This window comes from Melospiza georgiana, chromosome 2 (genome assembly GCF_028018845.1).
Source record: "Melospiza georgiana isolate bMelGeo1 chromosome 2, bMelGeo1.pri, whole genome shotgun sequence".
In the NCBI taxonomy this organism is placed as follows: domain Eukaryota; kingdom Metazoa; phylum Chordata; class Aves; order Passeriformes; family Passerellidae; genus Melospiza; species Melospiza georgiana.
Genome location: NC_080431.1, coordinates 50,935,910 through 50,962,142, shown reverse-complemented (window position 1 = coordinate 50,962,142; position 26,233 = coordinate 50,935,910). Strand labels below are relative to the sequence as shown.

The 26,233-nt window shown below is 41.3% G+C and overlaps 1 protein-coding gene across 1 annotated transcript; it reads left to right on the top strand.

Moving 5' to 3' along the window:
• The first annotated feature begins 3,720 nt into the window (after window positions 1-3,720).
• On the top strand, window positions 3,721-25,514 carry OLFM4 (olfactomedin 4). Its single transcript, XM_058018876.1, has 6 exons — window positions 3,721-3,801; window positions 6,021-6,098; window positions 9,682-9,831; window positions 15,848-16,060; window positions 16,974-17,127; window positions 24,721-25,514. Exons 1-6 carry the CDS (start codon window positions 3,721-3,723, stop codon window positions 25,512-25,514), a joined length of 1,470 nt encoding a protein of 489 aa, XP_057874859.1.
• The last annotated feature ends 719 nt before the right edge of the window (window positions 25,515-26,233 follow it).

The window sequence follows — 26,233 nt, the reverse complement described above, 5'->3', positions numbered from 1 at the left end:
ACCACCAAGATACATAACCTACATTCAATTCATCCTGCTTTTGGCCTAATAAACTGGGACAAGTATCTTTTTCTTGGCCAGCATTTTTGCATGTTTAATGTGGTCCCTGTTCTCTAATAGTTGAATGCCTCTCAGTCTTATTAATGTGTATGATTGCAAAACATGGCTCTAAGGCAGGGAAATACTATCTTTTCTAAATGTTGATGGGAAACTGAGATGTAAAAGGTCGTGTTCATACCACCAAGCATGATCAAGTAATACTTGACTCCCTGACTTTGGGTTGAGCTTTAGAGAGCAAATGATATAAATCACCTATCTCTCTGTTAATTAATAATAATGATAATCTGTGCTGTAATAAAAGTAGTGATAAGTTAGCCCTGTGAAAGGCTCTGCTGAACAGGTGTCTGGGAGGCATAAGTGTGCTTTTTGAGAAGGCATTTTTTGTGTACCTCCCACTGAAATCAAAGACAAGGTCTGTTCTAAAAGAAGGGACTTTGTCCTGAATTGCCCACTAGGACAGCTGCAAACAAGGAAGTACTGGTGAGGGTGCAGCTCTACCAAGAGAAACTCCTTTTATTTCCCTGTTTTCCCAAGTGGAAATTCCTAAGTGCAACTTTCCTATATGACATATAAATAAAGTTTCTCGCCTCTAAAATGTAGAAAATGAATCTAAGTTATTTTTTCAGATTAGGAGTTCTACACAGATCCAGAGAAAGTACTTTTATTTAGTATTAATTACTCTTCAATTAGGAATAAAAATGTAGGTCCCCATTGTCTCTGCAAGGTCATGTGCAAACACAAATATTGCGGAAAATGCCAAAGCAGCAGATTAACTGTCATTACTTAGCCAATATTTGCTTCCTGTCTTGGAATTGCCTTTTAAACATAAAGCTATTGAGAAACTTTCATGTTTTGTAGGTGATTTGCAGTCCCAGCCTCTGGAAAGAACAGAGACTCACTGTTCTGCTCAGAAAACAGGTTTTTATCCTGATTAGATATCAGGCTCTGAACTCTGCGCTCTGTCTATGCTGACAGCACAAAGCTGCCTAGAAAATTCCACTTGCTTGCTACGCAGTGGAGCCTGTGAGTGTGGCCGTGTGTGCTGCCAAGTTGCCCTCTCTGTAGCCAGCGGGACTTGTGGTGCCTTAGCAAGGCCAGTGGGGTTGTAGGTGCCATGGGCAGCTGCCTTCAGGCAGTTTGCAAGCTGACAAGGAGAATGGAGCCTGCTACTAACCTGGAGTCTTTGTGTACACAGATGTATCTGCACTGTCAGCTTGATTTACCTGTGTCTCTGTTTTGTGCTTTCCCTTGCTGCTTCATCTATCATGCTAAATGCATTCACCCCTTGGAATAATGCCTGGGCCTCAGGAAAAGTGGCCTGTTGGTATGCTGCTCATAGCTTGCTCCCTTGCAACAGCCCAGTGGTTTCCCTTGTATCCACATGGTGAAACACTTGTCCTCTTAGAGCTCCTCTGGTGCTAAGATGTGATCTCTACTTTTCTGTGTGGGTTTGTGTGGGTCTTTCTTTTTGTTTGGAGCATCAGAAAGAACCTGAGGGATGGATTGAAAACTATCAGGGTGGCATTTTCATAACAAGTGAATGTGATAGAAGGGCTGATGTTAGGAGTTGGAGAGTTGATGGGGGCTGATAAGGAACAAACCCTCATCCGTGACACCTTTTGGGAGTGATCTGTTTCCAGAGTTTCCTTTGGTTTTGTATGGAGATCAGTTGGAGCACTCAAAAAAGCCCCCCAAACTCTGGGAAGGAAGTGGCAATTCTGCAATATCAGGCTATCACACCCTGGGAGAGGAGCTACTCTGGTGGGCAGTGTAGGCTTACCAGTTGTCTGCAACGTGTATGCGCTGGTTTGCACCTGAACTCTGCTCTGGTGTGGCCAAAGAGTTTTTTTAATATTGTAAAGGATATTTCACAGCCTTCAGCTGCTCTGACAGGCCAATCTGCTTCTCTTGGAGCTGAGGGCTTTATTCCTGACTGTACTTAGAGCATCAGTCTCTCCCTTCCCTTGACAGCACTGTGATTTACACAGGAAAGCACACTGCTGTAACCTGAGAGGAAGAAGCCTGGGTTCATTTTCTTGCTCTACCAGCATGGCTCTGGTTCTTTTTGCTTACACATTATCGCATGCCTTCCAGGTCTTGTCTATCTTATATTGAATTATTAGCCATGAAATTCACCAGTAGAGATGCAGCTTCTGCTGTGAAAAAATGTCTTTGCAAGAAGTTATTATATCCTTACCCTGCAAGATGCTGCTGCCAGCCTTGTGAATATGTCAGGAAGCTTATGCTTATGCAAAGCTGTGGTTAAAAAACATGTTACTTACTCCAATGGACATGGCTTCTCTCAAGAATTTTCTAGTATGGATTTGCCCTAAGCCTCAGCTTTCCCATTGCCACCTGGAGATGATAATGCTATGGTAGTTCAAGGAAGCCCTAAGAGCTCCTCACCAGGAATGTGAGTTTCATATGAGGCAGCACAGAAGTACTGCTGCTCCTGCCCTGACCTCTGCCCACCAACTTTGGAAAGGAGTAAGAGTCTCCTAACCCCTTTCTTCACTTTGGCACAGCTGCAGCCTTTTGTTGCTGGCTCAGTAGAAAAACTAAGCCTGACAGAATGAAGAAGGAAAAGGAAAATGATGTTTTGTCATGGTCATGTTTTGGTCTAGAGACTTCTTGACTTTTATAAGTGCATAGATGTGGCCATTCCCTTAGTCCCAACTAGAACCTTTCTTCCAAACACCAAACTCATTTTCCCAGTGATCCAAAGAACCCAGCAGAGGAATTTTAGTTTCTTCTGCACCGGAGGTTTGCAGCTGACTCTGTCAAGGCAGTAGCTTGTTGGAAGTGGAGAATTCCCACAGTGGTTTGGGTGCTGTGGGAACTGCAGGCAGCTTGCTGGCTCTCATAGGGTGGTGTGTCACAGCTGGGGAGTGTGGGGGCCATGCTAATTGCGTGTGACCTTTTTTCATCTCTCTGGATCAGTGCTCTGGAGACAGGACAGTGAATCATTGTGGTCAGGTGAAAAGAGAGCAGGGGAGTAAGCATAGATGGGTACACAGTGTTAATGCACTAGTAAGCATTAATGGGCACATAGTGTTAATATATGACTCACAAACTTGCTGGGAATGAAATGGGAGGTAGTCTGTGTCCCACCTGTGCTATGTGAGAATTAAGGGAACTGAAAAGCTGTAGAGACCTCAGTGTATTTTACTTATTGGCAAAGGTCTGTTGCCCTATGGAGCAAGAGAAACATGATTCTGGTGTGTGAGCAGTCTAGCCTGACCTGCTCTTTTCTGTACACGTAAGAAGTAATACCACAATGATGTGTATTGTCTGCACAACTTTGAAGGAATCTTCAAATAATCTACAAGGATTTTTATGACTGAGTCACTGTAAGGGGAATGTCTGTTTACCTCTCATAGCAAATAAGCACCTGATGTTCTATAGAATCAAGATTAAGATCAGATACTGTACCCCATGGAAAAGATTTCCTGTTAGAAAATTGGATAGAGTTAATTTATGATGGTAACTGATGTTCTTTGTACGTTAGTAATTTGGTTATTATATGAGTTTATGACATCATTTATCCAAAACCTGTAAAAATATTGTACGAGTTCCTTAAGGTTTGGTTGGGGAAATCCCCAGATTGTACTATAAAAGGCACCCTTTCTCCCTTTGCTGTCATATCTGCAGGCTGGGAAGATGAAGCACACACTGGTGGCTGTGCTTTTCCTCATGCAGGGCACGAGTGCTCTGGCTGAGACGACAGCAGCAACAGGAGTGGTAAGACAGGGGTCTCATAACCTGAACTATGGTGCCTTCTTGTCTTCTCACCTAGTTTAGATTGATGAAAATTATTTTAAGGCTTCTGGAAAATTATTTTACAAATGTTGAGGTCTCTGAATAGAGAAAGTTTAAAGTATTCCTCTATCCTCCCCCCAGCTAATGTATAGGGACTGGGTAATAAATGTAAAAGTGAGGCACAGGTTTAAAGTCAGAGTCAAATTCTGCCTTTGGTTAGATGAGTGCAACTCCCAGTGAGGATCTGAGTGGATATTAAATGCTCTATGTAGCTTCTAATTAATTAGCAAGGGGTTATAGCAGGAACAGATCCTCATCTTTGATGTGGAAGGAACTGGGAGGTGGGAGCTTTCCCGGTTGCATGATTGCTGTCATACTCTGTGACCAGGCACATGAAAGCCATATTATTTGGTTATTGTTGGATGCTCTCCCTCTTCCCTAAAAAACTGTATCTGGATGGGCAAGAGAGAAATTCAAAGGAGACCAAATCAATCAGAAAAAAAACCCACAATAATCTCCAACCAAAAGCTGCATCAAATTCAGGGGGGAAGGAGAAAACTTTGAAAAATGGTTTTTTAAAAGTAAAAAATTATATTTATGAAAGATAGTTTTGATTTTGTACTGTTCTTTTTTTTTTCAAATTCAAAATGGGGCTTCAGTTTTTCAAGAAAAGAGTTTGTGAATATCTTAAGAAATTTTTCAAATGAAGCAAAGCATTTTGGTTTTGTTTGATCAAAAATGACTGCCTTTTTGATATTTATTATTTAGAATTTGGGAAAAAAACCCATTTTGGCTCCTGATAATTCTTTCTAATTTATCTGGTTTATTTACCAACCAGAAAATTCCTGTGTGCCCCTAGTTACATTTTTTTTAAAGTTTGGGAGTGTTGTGGATGCAGGCAGTGAAGTTAGCACCTCCTGGGAAGGTGCTTTTATCTGCTTAAGGAATGAAAAGCTGCAAAATTCAAGATGGAGGTGCAAATATATGTTGATAAGCTGAAGATAGAAAGTTAATAGGGGAGAAAGGGAAAAAGTCCTCCTTAGTCTGCTTAGCTTTAAGGTAGTCCTGAGTTTGTGTAATTTGCACAATTTGGGATGCTCTCTGCCCTAACACTGTTAATTGCTACCAGCTGCCCATCATGCTCAGTGTAATTGTATGAGCACATAAGTACCTGTTCAAGAGGGTTTATTTGACAAATTGTCCCACAAAGCTTGTTTACACTGCTTAATAGAGCTGCCCTTTGCCAGCCATTTGGATATCCCGCCATCCCCTGGCTCAAGAGCAGGGTTCCAGCTGGGATTTGGGAAATGCAAAAACATCCAGCAGTGAGTGTCCTGTTGCAGGGGAAGCCCATTTGATGCTCCTTCTATTACACCATTTGACATTGAGGGTGTCTTGCTCCAGTTCCCATTTTGGCACAGGTTTTGGTGAGATCCCATTACGGGTGACAGTGTGCTGCATCACAGCAATGCACCGTGCTCCTCGCACTGTGTGGGGCCGTGGTAACGCCCAGTATGGTGCCAGGGTGACAGCTGCTGTCCTTGCTGTGGCAGGAAGGCAGGCATTAGCCACAGATGGAAGTTAAAGGAAATGTGTATATTCTTATTGCTTATAAAGTTCCCAGGGTGGATCTGGCTGTATCCTTCGGAGTGTGGTGTCTTCTCCCGGTGCTTTCTCTCCACAGTGGGATGCTGTCACCTCCATGGTGCTAGTAGCAGAGTGGAACATGCTTCTCAGCCATCACAGCTCACAGCCTGACAGCTTGGTGTGAAAGGGGCAGTGAGTCCTCTGCTTAGAGGCTGGGGCATGAGCTGGGTGGTGAGGAGGGGACATTCCTGCTGGGAGGACAGCATTCTCTGGATTTAGGGCAGAGGGGCACGGCACTGTCCTTTTAGACTGCCATGCAATCTGCCACAGCTGCCCTTCACATCCTCAGCTCACACCTCCTGGACAGGCTGAGTGTCCCCTGCCTTGCTCTGGTCACACAGAGCCTTTCCTCGGGAAGAGGTGTCTGTGAAGTGACACTGTGCCCAGGGAAACTGTCGCCTCAGCAGCAGATCAGAAATGTTACAGTTGCTCAGGATAGCTCCCATAATAAAACCAAAGTGCTTTGGAGCTGCAGGATGGGGGCTATCTGGTGGGGAAGGGATGGTGCCATATGCAGAAAATCACACTAAAACAACCTTTCCTTTGCTTTTCAGACTGGTCATCTCAGTACGATGCTTCCATATCTGACTCAGCCTGGGAATACGAATGGCAAATTGCTCCCTTCCCCAAAGGTATAACCATTACTATTCTTCAATATAGCCCAGAAAAGACAAAATTTAGGAACTTATGTACTTTTTTTTTATTGCTACACAGTTGCTAAGTGATTTAACTCTGACACAGGCAAACCAGTTGTGCTGCCTGGAAGAAGCATTTTTGTGTTGTGTATCCAGTACTTAAGGAAGTAGTGAATCTCCAAAATTATCACTGCTGTTACCATGTCATTCAATGCCTTAAGTCAGATCCAAAACTTTGGCATTAACCTTGTAACTACTGAACTGAACCACAGACCTGAAACAGATGGGGCCCTGGGGATTTAATGCCAATGTGGCAAACAGTTTGGTGATTACAGTCTCCCAAAGGAAGTCTTCTCTCATAAACCAGAACAGAACCTTGAAAGTATCTTCTGAGGGGTGCCCACTTGTGGTTGCTGGGAGTGAGAAAATCTTGATTCTCCCTGTTTTACCTAGTTAAAATATTATTAGCTATTTGATGATAGAGGGACCTGAATCTTATTTCTGTGCCTTCTGGTACAGTGCTTAAGTTCATGGTCTGCAGATTTCAGAATTCAGTTTCTTTCTCTCATTCTATCAGTGACTGTTCAATAACATGTTCACTGTGGAGCAGATTCAGTGGGTCACAATTGCTCTCTATGGTCCTGCAGATTGTTGTCAAAAGGAGAGCTTGTCTAAAGCACACATTCAGCTTCACAGCAGATCTTTTTATGTCCAGGCAAGCCCAGTGTGGCATTTGGGGTGTGTGGAGGGACCTCTTTTGAGACAGAGTTGAGTCTCTGGCTCCAGTAGAGCACTTAAAAAGTTAAATGGAGTCAGGGCTCTCTTTCCGAGTCTGGTTAGCAGGAGCCAAACTTTATCCATTTCCTTGCCCAGCTGAAGTGGCTTCTGTCCCTGCTGTGGCCCTGCTACGTTCTTTCTGTGGATCCCGCTCTTTGTCTTGGGATGAGCAAATAGCTGATTTAGAGCTGCGCATATCACTAGGCTACAGTTACAGATTTCCTGATTTTCAGAAAACTGAGTAACTGCTCGCTCCTACTCCCTTTCTTAATTTGAAGGGATGTGGAGAAGGAGCATTTCTCATTGCTTCAAATGCGTATATGTAACAATTTTGCAGAGTGAAATGTTGCTGTCAAGTCCTTGCTGTAGGCTAGGACAGTTTGCTCTCTTTTGAGCGTTCTGTATAAATTATTAAACTTTAAAAACCGTACAACTCCATCAAAAGTAGCAGTCTATCTCATGTATTTTTCTACAGGATGACGAAAGAAATTTTTGTTACATGCTTGTCATTTGGCTGGTATTATATTTTGATTGAAGCACTTATTGACCCAAGGGGCTTTTAACTAAACAATGCTTCTTGGTCATGTCAACATCATGATCCTAATGTTTGCAATGTCAGTGGAAGAAGGGAAGCAGTTCTGTCTGCCCAGGCTGTTTCCACTCTTTTGGGGAAACTGTTGGCTTCAATATAAGTGGCACTTACTGCAGTGAAGCTCTGCCTTCAACTCAAAGCTCCCTCCTAACTCAAATGTTAAAATATAATGATTGTTTTTCACAGGGAGGTTAAAAGCACGAGTTCAAGGGGTTTTTTTGGATATCTCTGAATACATTTATGAACGATTTTTTTAGATCATGAAATAGGCAGGCTAAGTCTAGAAAACTGATTGGTATAATACAGTTGAGACTGTAGTTTACAGCAGGATGTATAATGCATACAAAGGTACACCACACACTATTGCTACATAATGTATAGCATACTCTCTCTTGTAGACATGTACTCATATTTGTGTTACACAATACCTTCCACACAAAAATTAGCATGCTAGTATGCAACAGTCTTGAAGAAGCTCCCATATAGTCACTAAGCCACATTTATTTCTTCTTTTGGTCTTTCCTATCTGTTCCTTTTTTATTGCTGAGCAACCTGCCTGCCATCCCAACCATGCCAAGGCACTGAGGAATCACTGAGGACTAAGTGACATAGGAACTAATTTTTCATAGTAATTTACATACTGGTAGCCATATCTTCAAAAATATGTGGAAACTTAGACATAATGTGTTCTCAGTGGGATTTTCAGAAGTGCTTTGTTAACCTGCCGGCAGAGAAATCAATGCAAGTTATGTGCTGGGACATTCTGGAATGCCATGAGATACTTCTCTGCCTCCTTTCATGTTAAATGTCTTCAGCAGTCGGAGTGAAGTTTTAAGACCCATGGTGCTTGAATAACACAGATAAAATGTCTTTCTATGCTTTCTTTCAAAATGAGATGCATGCTGTGTAGCTGCAGCAAAGAGGTTGCCAGAAGTGTGAACTGGGAGCATTCCTGCTTGCTGCTCGTCTCTTTTTGGGCTCGCAGATCAAGACAACTTTGGTGCTGGTCATCAGTGTGTGTTCTGGGCTGGTTTTTCAGTGAAAGCATTAGTTGAAAGCAACTGTGAAAAAGCAAGGGAAGAAGCGTTGAAATGTCAGCTCTCAGGACATCGTTTTGTTGTTTGCTTTTTTATTTTTAAGAGGGAAAGAAAAAGAGAAGACACATGAATAACACTGGGATTTCTGCAAGGCAGAAGAGATTATAGAAAGAAGTGTTTTTAAAGAGCAAGTCTGTAGCTTTAAAATATGCAGCTGCATTGAAGTGTGTGCCAGAATATTTTAAAGTAACATCAAATATCTTTATTAATAAATTCGTGATAGGTTTATGAATTGGAAACATTTTGTGTACAAACAAAAAGAACTGTTCTGAGCACACTCAGTATTCAGCCTGGTGTTTATAGACTACAGTGTGTCTTGGCTGTAAATTATGGCAAGATCAGGAGGTGCCAGCCCTGACCTTTCTGTCCCTCATGCACATTGCTTGGTGATGATGCTGTGAGCATGCAGACAACTGGGACAAGGCAATTCATGGGCAGGAGCTTTGCCAACTATCCACGAGGATGGATGGGCGAGCTGTGATGTGTGGGTGTTATGAGCAATATTTTGTAGAAAAATAAAAATCTCTACCCTAGGCCAAACCTGCATATTTAATTCATCACCTTTCAGTGGTGTATAATTAAATGCATGTGTCTGTTTGCTGTGACTGGCTGCAAATCTTCAAATGAATGACTTTTTTTTTTTTAACATTCCCGGTTACTAGTTCTATTTCAGTGCTTTCTTCTCTATGGATGTAAATGACTAAATGATTTGTCCAATTTATATGAACAGAATAGTAGCTGTATGACCTAACTTACTACATTATTATTTTCCTCCTGTTGCCTGCTTTTCTATATGCTGGAAAAGTTATTTCATTATCTTAGGAACATTGTTCGTAAGATTGGGAAAGTAAGGACTATTATATGTCTCCATTTTTCCAATGGTAAAATCTTTAAAGCAATATTTAACTATTTTTAGAGAGATTTGTAAGGATGAGTAATAAAAATTGCTGGATATTTTGAATTCCTTGGAAGAAAAAGGTGAAAGATGACTAATAAAGAAATTGTTGATCTCATGATTGACACAACTCATATTATTGCTAGACATTAATATGTACTGATTCTAGAGAAGAATATTAACACATTTTTTCTTACCGATTTGTTTTTGTTTTTGCAGCTCTTTGCCAACGTGTCCGGCTCTGTGAATGAGGGAACTTGTCAGTGCTCTGTGTACTTGCCAGATACCACCTTTCCAGTGCAGAAGGCTGAGCAACTGGAAATTATAGCCACAACGCTCTCGGAGAAGTTTGAGGCAGAGCTTTCTAAAGTAAGGTGTTCTTTTGTCTTAAAAATAACATTTGCATCTTTTCTTAAGAATGGCTGCCTACACAAAAAGTACAGCAGTGAGCATTTTTCTGTGGTGTGTCTTTAAAAGAGTGGAAAAGAGAGCTCCGTAAGAACAAGGAGAAAGGTGACTAAATCTCTAATCTTTGACATTGTAACATGTCATACATTTGAATATTCTCAGGTCTCTTTTCTAGGCCTTTTCAGCTAGAGGCATATGGTATGTTTTGGAAGAATGGTTATGTTTTCCTCTTTTGGCTCAGTTCTATTAGTTTGTGATTGCTACACGATGCTATAGGAAGCCAAGCCTCCTGCTCTTTCATGTGTTATTATTTGTATCAAGCCAGCCAGATTGTGAGAAGGCAGTGAAGGGAAAGAGGAGAAAGGTCATCACAGTCCAGAGTGAAGAAGTAGGTGAATAATTGCCCCTTCACTGCTTCTTCTCTCACAGGGAAAAATAAAAAAATTTTAAAAAATCATTCTTTTCAACATCTGATGCTGTGGCAGTGAGACTGCTGAATTATGCATTTCTGTTGAAGACAAACACTGTTTGGTTGCTTGCTGCATGAATTGAGATCCATTTTTTGAGGAACTCGGGCAAACCTACACATGCTGAAGTGCACTGGGTGAAGCTGCCTGTGAAGACAGGAGTCTGCTTTTGACTTTTTATGGTAGATGAATATTCAGGATTCAGATTGGGTGTCCAGCAGAAAGTGTTTTCTTTGGAAACCAAGCATCTTAAGAAACGAAGTGTCCTTGAATTAATCAGCAGAAAAGGCAAAGCATTAAATTATAAATTCTAATCATAAATATTCATAACCCTTCTCTGGCATAATCAAGAACAGATAAGAAGTTGTGCATAAAACCCACAACAACAGGCGTAGGATTCTGTGGTAAGATCTTTCAGTTCAAATAGTTTGTTTTGAAAGAGCTGGAGCTAACAGTGAAACACATTCAGCTGTCAGCAGGCATATGAAGGACAAATTGACATAAGTCCTGCTGCCTCCAAGCGCAGGAGTTACCTGATCCCTTGAAGCATGGAAGTGCAGCTCAGGGTTAATGAGCCATGAAAACCCCTGAGATTTCAGGCCCCCATACTGTTCCCACTGTGGTCAGTGCAAGCATTTGAAAGTAATTGTGCTGGGGAATAGAATGAGGGACATGATTCCTAGCTAAAGAATCATTGGCATGATTCTTTGAGGTGGTTGTGTACCACCTTTCCCAGTCTCTTGTGCTGTTGTAACCTATCTCTTACTGGTATTTTACTCAGAATGGTGCATGTTCCCTTTAGGCTAGTGCCAGGCAGATATGAGAGCACCTCAAGTGCTGCTTGACCTCTCTGTGTGAACAACCTCAGCTCTCCAATGAATTCAGACATCTTGCTCATATAAAAACACAAGTTACTGCTATAGATACCTAAAATAAGGTGTCCAGATTTGTACCTGGAACTCATCTCTAAATTCAGGGCAAGCACTCAGCCCCAGACTTTAATGTCTAGGTTGCCAGCTGGTGTCAGCTGCTGTGGCTGTTGTCACCCCCCCATGCCCAGCAGTGTACCACAGTGTAGACACTGACCTTGACTTGCAATTCTTGCTGCAGACAGTGAAAATTCCTGACCTAACTCAGGCTTCACTGAATTTCATCCTGTCGAGACCAATCAGCCAAGCAGTGTTACAATGCATCTAGTTGAAGTGTGACATATACTTTGGTGTAATATGGGCACAGAGACACTTTAGGTCAGAAACTGAATTTTGGTGTAAATTGATGTGTGTAAGATTTCTCAGTTATAATGTTCTATTCTTTTATAGAAAGAAGAGAGTTTTTCAGCATTGCCTTATTGATATCTGAACTTAAGTATTCTGAGATCCCGTCATGCATAAATCTCCATGCTCAAAAATTCTTTACCTTTCAAATTGTATAAAAATAATTCTTATGCAATCCTGTATCTTAATTCAGTCATGATTATACTCATAGAGACCAGGAAATAATGAAATGGAGGAAACCCAAACTTTCAATATTGATCGTTATTAGAAATGATCCTGAGCAAATTCCTAAGGAATTGCATTCAGACATAGCCCAGCTCACCACAGAAGTGGGAGTTTCTACCAAATTCTTCCTTTTTTGGCTCTGAGAATCCATGCTTTTGTTGCTCTGCTAAAATGCCCTCTGAAACTCATGGGAACTTTTCCTGGATTGGAGCTGCAGGATTGGACCCTTTTAAGGATGCTTTCCATGTGCTAAAAGTCCCAGATAAACAACCTGATTGAATCATTAACCTTTTGCCTGATTGTTGGCTAATTCAAAAAGCAAGGGGGTCCTTTTATAGAATCAGCAGGCAAGGAAGCTTGCAGATAAAGAGATGCTCTCATGTGCCAAGTGAGTACAAACTGTAGGCTGAAAATACCAGACTAATTTTTCCTCTGTCACATCAACCTTTGCCAGCATAATTATGATTACAGAAGAAAATTAACCTTTTAAAGCAAAGTGGGAATTGGCTGTTCCTCTCAATAGGAAGGGGGAGAGGACAATTCTGTAACAGGGGTGGGTCAGTACACGATCACAAGGAGAGAATGTGCCTCAGAACATGGTTCACAATGGCCACAACATTCTGACTTAACAGAAACAGGGGCAAAACCCCCTGCTTTTCAAAACAGGACCTGCAATGGAATTCTTCTCCATCTCAGAAGGCAGACTGCCAGCCTTGCTCCTTATGGATCTGTAGAGGTCAAACCTGCTCTAAGCCAGTGTCCTGGGCTGAATGATTTTAGAAAGTTGCTGGGTTTGTAATTTCTTTCTTATTTTCCCTCATTCCTCTCACATTTTTTCTTTTACATCTTCATCTTGCACCTTTGTTCCCCCTTCTGTACTCTCCAAATGTGTGCTGGAGAAGTGTCTGCTTGCATGCTGCAAAACCTGTTTTGATAAATACCAGTTGCAGGTAAATGACACACTAAATGAGCATTGCAGATTTTTCCTGCCCTTTTCATTAAACGAAGGTGACAATGCTTGGAATGAGGAAAAACTGAAACTGAGGATTTTCCCCCTTACATGTTCCTCACATGGTTCAATTTTCTTCCCATAAGGGGCTAATCCAGGCCCTATGCACTCATCGTACCCTACTTGAGGCTTTTATGACAAATGCAGCAGCAATCACTACTAGTTATTGATCTGTATCCCTAAAAATAGGATATGCACAGAAATTCTGTGCCAGCCTGTCAAGAGACTACAGGCAGTCTCTAGCAGGTAGGTGCAGTAGAAGAGCAGGGATTACAAGCTGCTTAAATCTATCTGCCAATCAACAGAGCAATATTGTGTTCTTTTTTCAACTGATATTTCTAACCCACAGAAACTCCTAAACCAGATCTGAGCAGGCAGGAATCTCCACACAGAGCATTGCAGTGTTTAACATATGTGCTGGATTTATCTGCAAAAGCAGTGTAGACCTGTTAGTGCAGCACTGCTGAGAAAATTTTATTTGTCCTATAATTCGCCAGGGGAGCTATTAGCTTAAGCTCTCTGTGATGCTGGTGTGGCTGTGCAGAGCACTGCAGAGCGATGGTGCTGGTTCAGGCTCAGCTATACTCTGCTGGATGCTGTTGACGTGTCCTTAAATGACCTAGATGGTTGACTGAGTGAAAATCCTCTAATATGGGAGGAGAACTTGAGGTCTGCATTCTGCAGTCAGGGCTGAAATAACTATGTATGCCTTGTTCCAGCCCTCAGCATTTTGTCCAGGCTCTGAAAACCCTGGAGAAAATTTCAAATTCACAGGTTGCTCACTAATGAGTAGCCATCATTAATTCCGGCAGCCTGTTTCAGTGGTTTGTAGATTTGGTCTGTATTGCATTATTATTACCAGTATTACTGTGAGAAAGTTCATTAATTATTTCCAGTATTACTGTGAGAAAGGTTATTGATACCTGGACAGATTTCCAGATACCTCTGTGATAGACATGGCTTCACACAGCAGTGCAATTTTGCTCAAAAATGGATTTGCTTCATACTTCTCAGGCTGGAATAATATCCTAACATTTGTTGTTGTTGTTTTTGTTGTTGAGCAAACCCTAGACCCACAGTTTAAACATTCACCTTTGAATAATTTTTTCAAATGATTTTTTACAGGTTGTCTTTCAACACCAAACTCATTTTTGTGATCATTTCAACACCAAATTCATTTTTGTGATCATTGAAAGTGTGAGGTCCAAGAACTGCTGACTTTTCCAAAAGGATTGGTTCTTCTTGCTATTCCCTACCAGATGATGGTGGCAGCTATGGCAAGGGATCCCAGCTATCACTGTTGCTAGCCAGTAACAAGGAACTAGGTCTAGCTCTTTCAGGCTGTTATTTTTTGATTCTTAATTGTGTAACTTGAATTATATAACTTTTGATTCCTAAATCAATGACTTGAAGTTATCCTGGCTTGATCTGGGAGATGTAGAGCATCCAGTGCTGTGAGCCAGGGTGCTTCTGCTACAGCTTGTGGAAACTCGACAGTTTTGAGCAGCTTGAAGCCTGGCTGCATGCATTTAGAACAGAAGATCTGTTTCAAACTCAGATTTAAATACATGGAACTGAGCATGCTGGTTTTGGTGTATACTATGTATGTCCATGCAGGGTTTTTGTAGTGGCTTAAGATTTATGGTGTAGTTGTGCCATTATTGATAATTATACTTCTGAACAGAGGATTTACTCTTATGCTTCTCCTCCTTAATCCACATCACTATAAAACTTATACATTTCCAAGCCATGAGCTCCCATACCTCCTCTTTGGTACCCAAGGGATTCAAGCAGGATTGAAAGGAATTATTTGAGAAATGTGTTTTTTTTTTTTTTCTGGGTCCATGTCTCAAGGGCTACTGCCAGAGCAGAAAAACAGGGAGTGTGTTGTCTTCACACCATGGCAGGATTTCAGACAATGGGAAAGGAGTGTTGACTTTATTTTAATGTTAAGATAATGCAAGAATGCATGTGAAGATGTAGGGTAAGTCTTTCAGCTGAAGAAATAATAGTAATGGAAATTACAGTGCTGTAGATAGAGGCACAAATACCATCTGAGGGTATAAATATGAAGTTACTAGTGCAACAAGCTATTTACATTTATTCCTACTTATCTTTGTGATATAATGATATATGAAGCATATGGGAGAGAAATTATGTGCCTTTACCAAAGCGTTAAATTTCAAGGAACTAACATTTCTAAGGGAAGTCCCAAATCCATATAATATTCTTAACATTCTGCTTCACAATACTTGTGCTGTGACCTTTATCTCAGCAGATATATGTGTGAAAATATATTTATCTGGACAACTATTTAATGCTTCAAAGACTGAAAAGGCTGCTATATAAATTACTCCAGCTAACGCCTGCCATAAATTTAACACTTTCATTTAAACCAGATTTGATTTTTAACACTGTGTTTAAATGTTTCCTCCCTGCCCAAAGAAAAGCATCAAATCAGTTCTGCCAATGTTTGACACAATTCAAATGTACACAGGGTAAAGTCCTATTTGGATTCAGAATTAATAGGAAATGAAGTTGAAAAACTTGGGGATCCTTTATTGCCTTTTGCAGCCTTCTCTGGTTGCTTTTGAGAGATAATACACTGTGGATTTCCTAATAAAATTTTCACCAATGTAAGTTCTTGGCATACTGAGGATAAAATTAGCTCACAGAGACAATATTGGCAATGAATTAAAAAAATGGAAGACTGTGAGTAAAATTTTGCCTTCAGTTATCCCCAGGCATTTCTGAGGGGATTTTTTGAGTCTGCTGACAATAAATGTGGGTTAAATTTTATATTTTTTAATGGATGTGATGAGAATTACATTTATGCAGTTTATGTGAATAATATATATGACAAGTATGTGAAAGATATGCATAGGGTACTCAGAAATATATCTATTTTATATATCTATTTCTCAGAAATACAATAAGGGTGTCAGCCAGCCTTGTCTTGTTTGCTAACATGAATATGTATCTCTTTTTTTTCTTTCTTTCAGGTTAGGGAGTACTCAAAAAGAATTGAACTGTATCAGCAGCAAATCCTCAATTTAACCATCAGAGTGCAGCAAGTGGAGATGGGCAGTGTATCTTACACAGAGCTGGACTTCCAGTTACTGAAAGTGGAAATCAGTGACCTGGAGAAGCTGGTCACTCAGCTGAAACCCAGCCTTGTTGGAAGCAATGCCATCGTTGAGCAAATATATTTGGAGGTATTGCCAAGGTTTTGATTAGCCACAGAGGGTTGAAGTACACAGATAGTCCATTCTCTCTTTAGTGTTTAGTTGAGTCTCTACTCAGAAATGCAGTCTGTCTCTACTGCAGCTAGTGGAATTATTTTAGCATTTCATCAGCATAAATTAAAAGAAAACTTGACCTTAAATGTATTAACATCTTATTCCTTGGTATAGAGCACAGAAAAGTAAAGCAATCCCAAAGCAAATGGATTCCATTCTGGTTTTGCCAAATATCTGCCTGAAAATTAAAAGTTTTGCATAGTGTTAAATGCACAAGCTGATTAAATTATTATAATAAATATTAATTTTCAGACCCCCATGCTTGAAACCCTCTGCACTTTAATTTGGATAATTAAAAAATTAGCTTCTGGTTGCTAAGGCAGTGGCTCAATCAATAAGAAATCAAGAAGTGGGAAAGACTATCACCTTCCTAGCAGACTATAAATCACATTTTCAAAACTGTAGTTAATCACTCACCTAGAGAGAATGATTACTTAAGATGGAAAGTGAAATCTCATTTGCTCCAATGTCCTCTATATCATCAAGCAGGTGATTAAGAAAACTATTTATCCTTGCAAATAAAATTTGCAGATACCTTTGTAAGGCTGGAATAAGTACTTTTTTTGTTTAACAGCTACACGTCCAAGACTCACTGCGTAGTTTTACACTATGACTAAAATAACACTCTTTTTGCACACTGTTACACAACTTAGTCTTAAAGCTTATCCTTGTGGCTATGTGCTCTGCTGGAAATGTCAAGCTGAGGCTACGAGCATGAGGCCTATTTCTTAGAACCATTTTCTGTAGCGTCTTCTGTGGTCAGCCCTGCCTGCAAATATCTGTAAAATAACACTGGCATTAAACTTGCTGTCTTTTTTCCCCCCTCTAGATCACCAATCTGACTATACTGGTAAATGAACTAGAGTCACTGGACAAAAACAATGTCCTTGCAATTCGTCGACAAATTGTGTCCCTGCAGAATCGGTTGAAAGAGTGTGAAGAGAACGCAACCAGAACTACACCACCTCCTTATTTCCCACCAGGTAAGCGTTTCTGTTGGGGAACACATAAGAGGTAATATAATACATGGTTAGAACTGTAAATGCAGAGACTTCCCTTTGTTAATATTAAATATAATTGTAAGGATACTCCTTAGCTCTTGAAAAATTGAGCTGACAGCTCCTAATGTTTCATGAATGGTACAAAAGGAAAATGAAGGCAGGACTCTCATTCTTACAAACACAGTAGCTGTTTACAGCTAGAAGAAGTCTTCTTCTTACCTATAGTTTGAAAAGTGAATCTCTATTCTATCCCTCTTGCCTTTTTTTTTTTTTGTTCAGAACAATTACCTGTGGCAAATGTCATCTTTTTACTAATTAGCTTTGATTTCAGTAGTTCCTATGAAAGTGACCTGTGTTCATGGCAATATTGCTCTAATGCTGCTTGGAAAATGTATGAGCAACTGTTGATGTATTAAAGCTGTAGATGTGTAAGCTCCAGAGGAGAGCTTTGCATGAAGATTACTTTTGCTTGACAATCAAAAGATCTTTCTAAAACAGGTGGTCAAGGGACCTGGGGGAAAATTCTGATCTCAGGAAGATAAGGAGGAGCTGTATTACTGAGTTCAATGGAACTAAGAATTTACAGTTTTCTTAACTAGGAAAGGTTTTATTCTGGGGCCTGGATCAATGGCTTTCAGAGAGCAGTGTTCATATAATGGTGTTGAGTTACAGGGTGTGTGGTAATTAGTTTATAACTGAAAGAACTTTTGTCTGGGCATTGTGTTCAGTTTGAAAAATCACATTGTGAGTGAATCATAGTCTGAGAGATTTTGAGAGTCAGATATGACACACTGGAGCAAAACATTTAGGGAGCACTAGATTGGATACGCCAGGTCAAGAATCCCAGTTGCTAACAGACAGGAGGATTTGTAAAACCGGGTTGGTCCCTTGAGTGTTTTATACGCAGGAGCATCCTTTAGCCAGAGTATTGTAAGAGCAAAAGTGCTGTGTTGTGTACAATACCCAGGGGAAGATTATTGCTCTTCCCCATAAGCTGGTTAACAATCAGCTAGAGGAGCCTGTAGCAAAGGAGGAGCTGTGTCCTGCTTTCAAGGAGCACAGATTTGCCCTACCAGCATTTAGCTCTCATCACCTTGAGGTCAGCTAATTCAAACATCTCATTTGAAAGGTGAGAGGCAGAAATACAAGCTTCCCTTGGGGTGAGCAGTCCCTCCTTAGGGCTTCATGGCAATGCAAGCAGTTGCTCTGTTTCTCTGACAGAATGCATGAGTAACACCTTGTCTGGGAATCAGACAGGAGAGGAATCCATAACAAAAACCTGCAGTAAAAAAAAACAACTCAAGGCCTTTCTCTGCTCCTTAAGGAAGGGCTTGAAATATTTCAATGAAAAAACTGCACAATCTTTTAGAAGTACTTGAAGGGCATCTCACTGATTTATTGAGGGTGATGGTGTGTGGAAAGAAACAATCTCTTTCTCTTCAAGCCTACAGCACGCTTTTGTTTTGGTGAGAAAGTCCTGAGCTCCACAACAAGAATACTTTTTCCTTCCATGAGTGATGGAGGAGAGGGCTGCTTTTATCACCTGGGTGGTTGTTGTGTCTGTGGGGCATAGCAGCTTTCACTGTGTACGAAAGGGGAAACCGCTTGGAGAGCAGCTCCATGCAGGGAAAGGCAAGTCATGGTCTAGAGCAGGATGGTAACTCTGGGGTGCGTAAATGGAACTGCATGGAATTGTGACTGAAATAGACTTATTCAGCATTATTTCTCAGGGCACAGCAGGGAGATGGGTAGACTTTATCTGGTCCCAAAATGGTATTGCTTCAGCATTGCCTCATTCTGGACTGGTCAGACAGCTCAGGCACCTTTGCATAAGGCAACACTGCCCTGTAGCAGAAAACAATGAAGGAGGTAAAAACCCACTTGGTGTAACAACTTCCAGAGAGTTACCAGCACTGACATCAGCTGAGGACAACTTTTGGTGTCATCTGAGAGTTTTTCTGTCCAGAGGTAGGAACCTGGGAGGGGTTGGAGGATGTGTGTGGGTGTGTTAGCACATGGCCTCCTTTAGGGTGAGTATGGTCTCTGAGGATGGCAGAAAGAACTGGCAGAGAAACTGTTGTATGCTGGCAAGTTTTCTTCATGCTGGGAGATGAACCTAGGTGTTGTGCTCAGATCCCTGCTAATTCACAGAAGACTTAGCATATTGTGACTTTGTGTGATTCATGGGATGCAGTTATCATCTGTGCAGAGGACTTTGTAGAGCAACTACATGTCCTGCAGACTGTACCTGAAAGCGCTTAAAAGCAGTAAGATATTTTTTCTTGGGAAGATGGAGTAAGTATGTGAGAAAGCTGCATCTCCTGGTCATTTTGGAGGTGCTGCATAGACTCTCACAGCTAAGCCTCTGGAGCTTTCTAGCACCCATTTGTGTGTTTGAATACAATTTCAGTATGTTTTCTCTGCAAGCTTGAATGTCTTGAATTCCTGCCAAACCTCTTGGCCTTGCCCTGATTTTAGTTCATATTATATTTATTATGTTTGTATTAAACTCACTCTTTGTCCTGTTTTCAGATTGCTTTTTCTTCCCCCCTTCATCCTCTCTCCTGCATATTTTGGGTAGGCAGCATGAACTAGAGAGAGCTTGGCTAATCCCTAAGCTGTCTAAGATCATGAGTCTAAATGCAAGTTTAATTAAAGCTTCTTGCTTCACACTGCTGTAGTATGCAGCCCCTCTGACTCTGTACCCCAAGGCTTTTGCTGCTGTATTTCTTCAAGTGAGCAGGCCTGTTCTCAAATAACATAGCAGAAAGAAATCACTGGTTTCCATTTGCCTTACCCTGACTGAAGAGGTGTGTGTCTGAGTGTCTGATATCTAGGTAGTCATCCCCATAACTGTCACTGGCTTTTCTGTCTGCAGTGGTTCATGGCATCTCTCTCCTCACCACTCCAGTGGGAAGAAATATTTATCCATTAGTTTCCCTTTGGGCTGATCTCATGTGGCAGCATTGGGTAGGTACAGGCAGAAAAAACCCCAGGATAGTCTTTTGAGGACTCTTCAGCAGATGCTGTGTTGCACCTTGCTGAAATGATCTGAGAGAGGAAGCAGGGAGAAGTGAGTCAGGTGAAATTCAAAGGCAAAATGGAAAGAAAGGAAAATAATTGTTTTTTTTATTCCTGTATTTTATACACTCAGAAATTAGGGTTTCAAGCTACTGGTGAGTAGGTCTCAGCAAGAGGAGTACCTGGAGTAGCCTAATGCTGAAACTTAGGCAATCTTATTGGAGTCTTACAGTGGTTTCACTCTTAGCTTATGCTTTACCTCTTATGGACCTAAGCTGTCTGTGTTTTTTTGAATATTTGGGTTGTGTTTTGAAGTGAATGCATCCATACACAAAGAGAGAGATATGCCTAGGGGCACCTGAAAAGAGCTGTCCGGTTGTCCTCCCCAGAACTCCCTGAACTACCCCTGGAGACACATGCATTTATCCATTGGCATTGGAGGGAGCTGATGCCCTCCCTCAACCCCATCCCCTATTAGATGTTGCCCACACAGGTCTTTTGTGCAGCTGCAAGCCTGCCTCTGTCCCCCATGACACTGGAGGAAGACTGGAGCGTCTTTGTGTGTCTTTCTGTGTCAGTGAGACAGAAGGAGCCAGGATGAGCCTTTCCTTTAGAGCTCAGTCTTTGGTATCTCAAGCCCCAGTAAAGCTAGGAAACAGCTCCCACATCTGGATGCAGTGGTTGATCTGATGGGGGGAGGGTGCACATCTGGTGCTTGGGAGCCTGTGTGAGAATGTAGCACCAGCCTGCTTCTGGTTTCTGTGCCCCTCGTGGGAGTTCCTTCCAATTGTGGGTCCCACCTTGTCCTGTGACCTTTGTCTGCATAGGCCAAGGGCGGTCCCTTCTCTTCTGCAATCAGACACAGCTGCCTGGTGGGAGGAGGCTGCTGGAGTGTTTTCTTGCATTGTTGGAGTAAGAAGCTGATGTGCTCTGCCAGTGCTTCCCAGTGAAGTGGGCAAAGCGAGACCCAGCAGCGTGCGCCTCATGCTCAGTCTGCAGCCTGTTGGCCAAGCAAGTCAGGCTCCCTGCAGTCCTGACAGCTCTGTGTCAGCTCTTTTCTGATGAATCAGAAGGATTGGTATATAATTGAGCTGAGATACTGGTTCTTTTTGTGGGGACAAGCATGTGTGTATGTACCTGTGCTAGTCCTTCTCTTCTCTGTTTGCTACATAAGCACGAGACAAAGGAAGGCAGAAATACCAGGACGTCATTTATCTGTGGCCCAAAACAATGGAGAAAGGAGTTAAAAACTTGGAAGTTTGAATAATGCATATGGATTTATTTCAAGTACCTTCTAATATTTACAAAATTACATGACACTGTTTCCTTTGTGCATTTTTTCCCACAAGAACTAGACAGGGAGGCAAGTTTAGATTAAATAAACAACAATGAATTCTTCTGAACCTGTGTGAAAGACAGATCACCCCCAACTACCACAGAGGACTTTTGTTAAAAAAAATAATAATTATGGGAGAATTTTCAAGGAAATAAAAATCAAGCACACACTCTATAGAAACCTCAGACAATTTTTGATGTCATTAAAACGGAACACACTTCTAACTTTATTTTAATAATTCATTGTTTCATAAATAAAAACCAAACAAGTGTTCAGCAGAGAGATCTCTTTAAGAAGAAGAAATAATAATTTATTATTTCTTTTGTAAAAAAAGGTCTCTCTGCTGAACACACGTTTGTTTTTTATTTATGAAACAATGTATAAATTATTGAAATAAATCTGGAATTGTGTTCTGCTTAATGACATGAAAAATTATTCGAGGTCGCATATAGATGAGCTTAGCAGTGCTTCACTACCTGCAAGCTTTGGTGCTACATTTTTTTAAACAAATGAAGAGTTTTAGAACATTTAATAACCATTTAATTCTGAGATAAGTTTATTGTGATTTAAGCACAGTAATATATTCAATATGTTGCCAGCTTTAAAGAAGTCCTCATGCCAGAGGTAACAATACATATTAGAGATATGAGAAAAAAACAGTTCAGATTGATTTATGAAGTTGGCAGGCTGCAAGCCATTTTGCACTGGCTGCCTTAGCTTTCTTCCCTTGCATGAGCTGAGGTGCAAGCACCTCCAAATGCTGGTAGCTGTGCCAAGTGCTGAGGCCATGTTACTAGACGTGCTACGTGCCATTTCCAGAGATCCAGCCTGGCCAGCCATCCAGCAGTGCCTGCCTTGTGTGCTATATTTGGAAATGAGGTTTCTGCTCCAGGGCCTCGTCCTTTGTAAAGCACTTAAGTGCATGCTTAAATGCTCATCTGCTCCAAGCCAGGAATGCTGATTCGAATGGATTCTTGGTGGCACGAAGGAAAGCAGCATTCAACCAGGGTCATGCCATGTTTCAGCTGCAAGAAACCCAGGACACAAGTATCTTGGGGGAGGAGATGGGAGTGTTTACAATTTGTGCCACCTTCTCTGCCATCAGAGATGAGATGGAGACTCAGTGATGAGGAGCTACTCCCATGGGCAGTACTGCCCCCAAGGAAGTTGCCAACATGGCCTGGGGACGTAGGGTCTTATCTCATTACAGTGATTTATATTTAATATAAAACTGCTCCCCGCCTTCCTCACATATGTTGAGAAGGCTGCAGGTGAATCACATGTCCCTCAGGTCACAGTCACTAGCATAAGACAGTGCAAAACTGTGAGGAGTGAAGGTGGTATGAAGCAGAAGCAGAGAAATAGTACATTTTGAGCAAGGGGGAGACACGCAGAGCTTCACTGCCCAAACCGCCTTTACACATTGGCACAAATGTCAGTGCTTGGACACTACTAACATTTGGGACACAGGTTTTCTAGTCCCACAGGCAGAGCACCTTTCTCCTAGGCAAAGCGGATTAGAAAAAATTTCTCTGCTTTTGCAACTGTGCATTTCTTTCACTAATTATCTTGTTTCCCAGTCTTATTCCAAGTAGAATACTTCAGATTGGTCTGCCTCTAATTTTCTTTCTTTCTGTGAGGTAGACTGCAAAGCCTTTGAGAACAAAATGTTTCCTAGACTTTTCCTGTCAGTGGTTTCAGGAATTTCCAATTCATCTCCATAAGTATTGTCTGGCCATGCTTAGGGATGGTCAGCTTTGAGGGCAAAAGGAAAAAATCTTTCTCTGTTATTACTCTTTATTCTTTGTGCTAAGACAGAGGTTATTTGTATGCCAGACATCCCTTCATATGACTGAGTTTATGACCTATTCTTGTCATAGAAGCTGCAAGAAATCATGATGTAGTTCCCACTCCAAGTATTAAAACCTCAAAAGTCAGTCTTAACTTTCATCACCACCATAGCTGTCAGAGCACAGAGTTCCTGTTTTGAGGGAGGTATTATTAACACCAAAATTTCTGGCCATTAATTTATTCACTAACTTACGTGTGAGACTTGGGTCTATTCATATAGTACTCCATCTTTAATAAGGAAGGCTGTCTAGTGGCTTGAACATCCTCTTGAACTGGGTCATATTGGAGTGAGCTGGTGCCAGCCACTTGATATCTCTGTCTCCAGTACCTCAGGTGAAGATAACCTTACAGAGAAAAATCTGGGACACTTGTGGTAGTAATACAAAAAGCTAATGCTAACACTTGGAAAAGTGCATGCTGGTTTTTGCCAGCGGCAGCTTCACACTCATCAGAAGCCCAGGGACATTTCTGAGTGGAGTTTTTTCCCTACAAGGGACTTACAATATTGAGAATTTATCAGGAAACAGGAATGTCACTAATTCAGCATGAGTAAAAGGAAACTGGTTTTTTTTTTTTTTTGTATTTAAATTATTTTTTCCGTGATGCTGAAAATGGTTTTGCAGTTGATATGTGTCTGGTTCAGCTTGAAGTCATATTTTCTTTAGAGTTGCCCCACATGAAAAGTCAGAGTAATATCAGTGTGCATTTCCTGGGCTGTAGTTGTTAATGTCTGCAGATTTCTTTGAGGGCCTGAGGTGGAAGGCACCATGTGGCTGTGACACACAGTTGTAAAGCTGTGATTCTGACAGCAGAATGCTAATCTGAAATGTGACTCTGGAATTACTGCTGCTTCTGCTCCTTGCTTCCCCTTCACAGTGAAATACACAGAAATCAGATGCTCCTCATTCTTTTTTTCCCCCCAACTCCCATGCTTTCAGTTCCACTGAGGTAGAAAATAACCTAAAATGCTTCTGAAATTGTATTTTCCAGGGGATTTCCTAATGCATCAGGTTGGCCTGCCTCAAATGGGTAGAAACAGAAGTCTGTCCCTTTTATGGAACAGCACAGTGAGCACCTACTTTCTGTGAATTAATTCCCCACCTCCCCTTTAAAATAAGTGTCATAATATGGACTGAATTTTTTTTTCTGAGTTTTTGAGTCAACTTGGAACACTGGGTGCCATCCTGTTGCTGACCTTAGCCCAAAAGGAGCCTTTTACACGCAAAGCTGTGCATTTAGGGGTGTGCTTGGTCACAAAGCTATTCCCTTTTAAGCACAGTCTAGAGGCTACGGTCTGCAAAACCTCTTCCCAAGTAACGACATTTGGAAAACCTGTTTGTTTTTGTTTTTTTTCTCTTTACTTACAGGTACCTGTGTTCACCGTGGACCGATGAATGTTAGCCAGCCTTATGTTGCCAAGCTGAACTGGAGAGGATTTTCCTACAAATATGGTTCCTGGGGTAGAGATTATGATCCCTCTAACCCAGAGAATGACGTCTATTGGGTTGCACCATTGAACACCGATGGTAGATACTTAGAATACTTTAGAATTTATAATTCTTTTGATGATTTGCTGCTGTTTAAATACACGTATGAAAGGAGAGTAACGTATGGGGAAGGAAGTGGTGCTGCCCTTTATAAAAATTATTTGTACTATCATTATTATGGTTCCAGATATATGGTGAAGCACAATATAAACACAAACACTGAGGTTTTGAGGAAGGAGCTTCCAAATGCTGTTATTGGTAACCGTTTCTCTTATGCAGGCGTAGCATGGCAGGACATAGATTTTGCTGTGGATGAAAGTGGGTTATGGGTAATATATTCAACTGAAAATAATGTGGGCAACATTGTGATTAGCAAGCTCAATGAGACCACACTTGATGTGCTAAATACTTGGCAGACGAGACAGTACAAGCCATCTGTTTCCAATGCTTTCATAGTATGTGGTGTTCTTTACGCCACAAGGCCGTTGAACACTAAGAAAGAGGAGATCTTCTACATGTATGACACAAGTACTGGCCGAGAAAACAGATTGAGTATCATCATGGATAAAAAGTTAGATACAATCCAGAGTATTGATTACAGCCCCATAGATCAGAAACTGTATGTTTACAGTGATAGTTACCTTGTAAGATACGATGTGACTTTTCAGCCTTAGTACCTCAGGGACATTCACATATGACAAAACTGGCAGCAGCCAGTGTGAGAGATCTAATGGACCTTTAGACAATGCTACTGTCAGTTCAGAGTTCATCTAGCCTGGTGATCTTTATGTGGGGGTGTCTTACAGGTACTTATACTCTTTAAAGGAATTGCCCACTATGACCACTAATATTGCTGCCAGCAGTTGGCATTATGGAGTTTCTTAGGTTTTTCTTGGTGTTTATTGGTGCTCAGTGCTTTTCAATTGTCCATTTTCTGGGGGTTAGATTCAGTGCTTTTTGTTTGCAGAAATAGCTGGGTGCAGACTATCTGGTGACCGAGTAGCTAATTACCCACTGATTTGCATTTGTCAGAGTAACACAAGCAAGGCACTCAGAAACAGAATGAATTTCCACTGATCTTCATCAGAGTTAAATGAGGCCTCAGAGAAATTAATTCAAGGATTAAAATAGATTAGGAAGTAGACTTGGTTGGAAGACAGCAATCCATTTGTTAGTTGGAAGCAGTGGTATCTGGCTCAAGGCTTTAGGAGGGAGGGTAAAAATGCCCTTTGCTGTGTAGGGGCTACCGCAGGAAGGGAAGGCATTGTGGAAGGGACAGGGCTCCCTGCCCTCGATAGCCCTGATGCAGTGGGACACTGGCCCCTGGCCCCCAACTCTGGCTGCCTTCAAGCAGTTCACACTCCCAAGCTGCCACACTACCAGGCTGCCTTAT

Coding starts and splice junctions, on each gene's coding strand:
- OLFM4 (XM_058018876.1), top strand. CDS start 3,721: ATGAAGCACACACTGGTGGCTGTGCTTTTCCTCATGCAGGGCACGAGT. Junction 16,061..16,973: donor TTGAGCAAATATATTTGGAG/GTATTGCCAAGG, acceptor TCCCCCCTCTAG/ATCACCAATCTGACTATACT. Junction 17,128..24,720: donor ACCTCCTTATTTCCCACCAG/GTAAGCGTTTCT, acceptor CTTTACTTACAG/GTACCTGTGTTCACCGTGGA.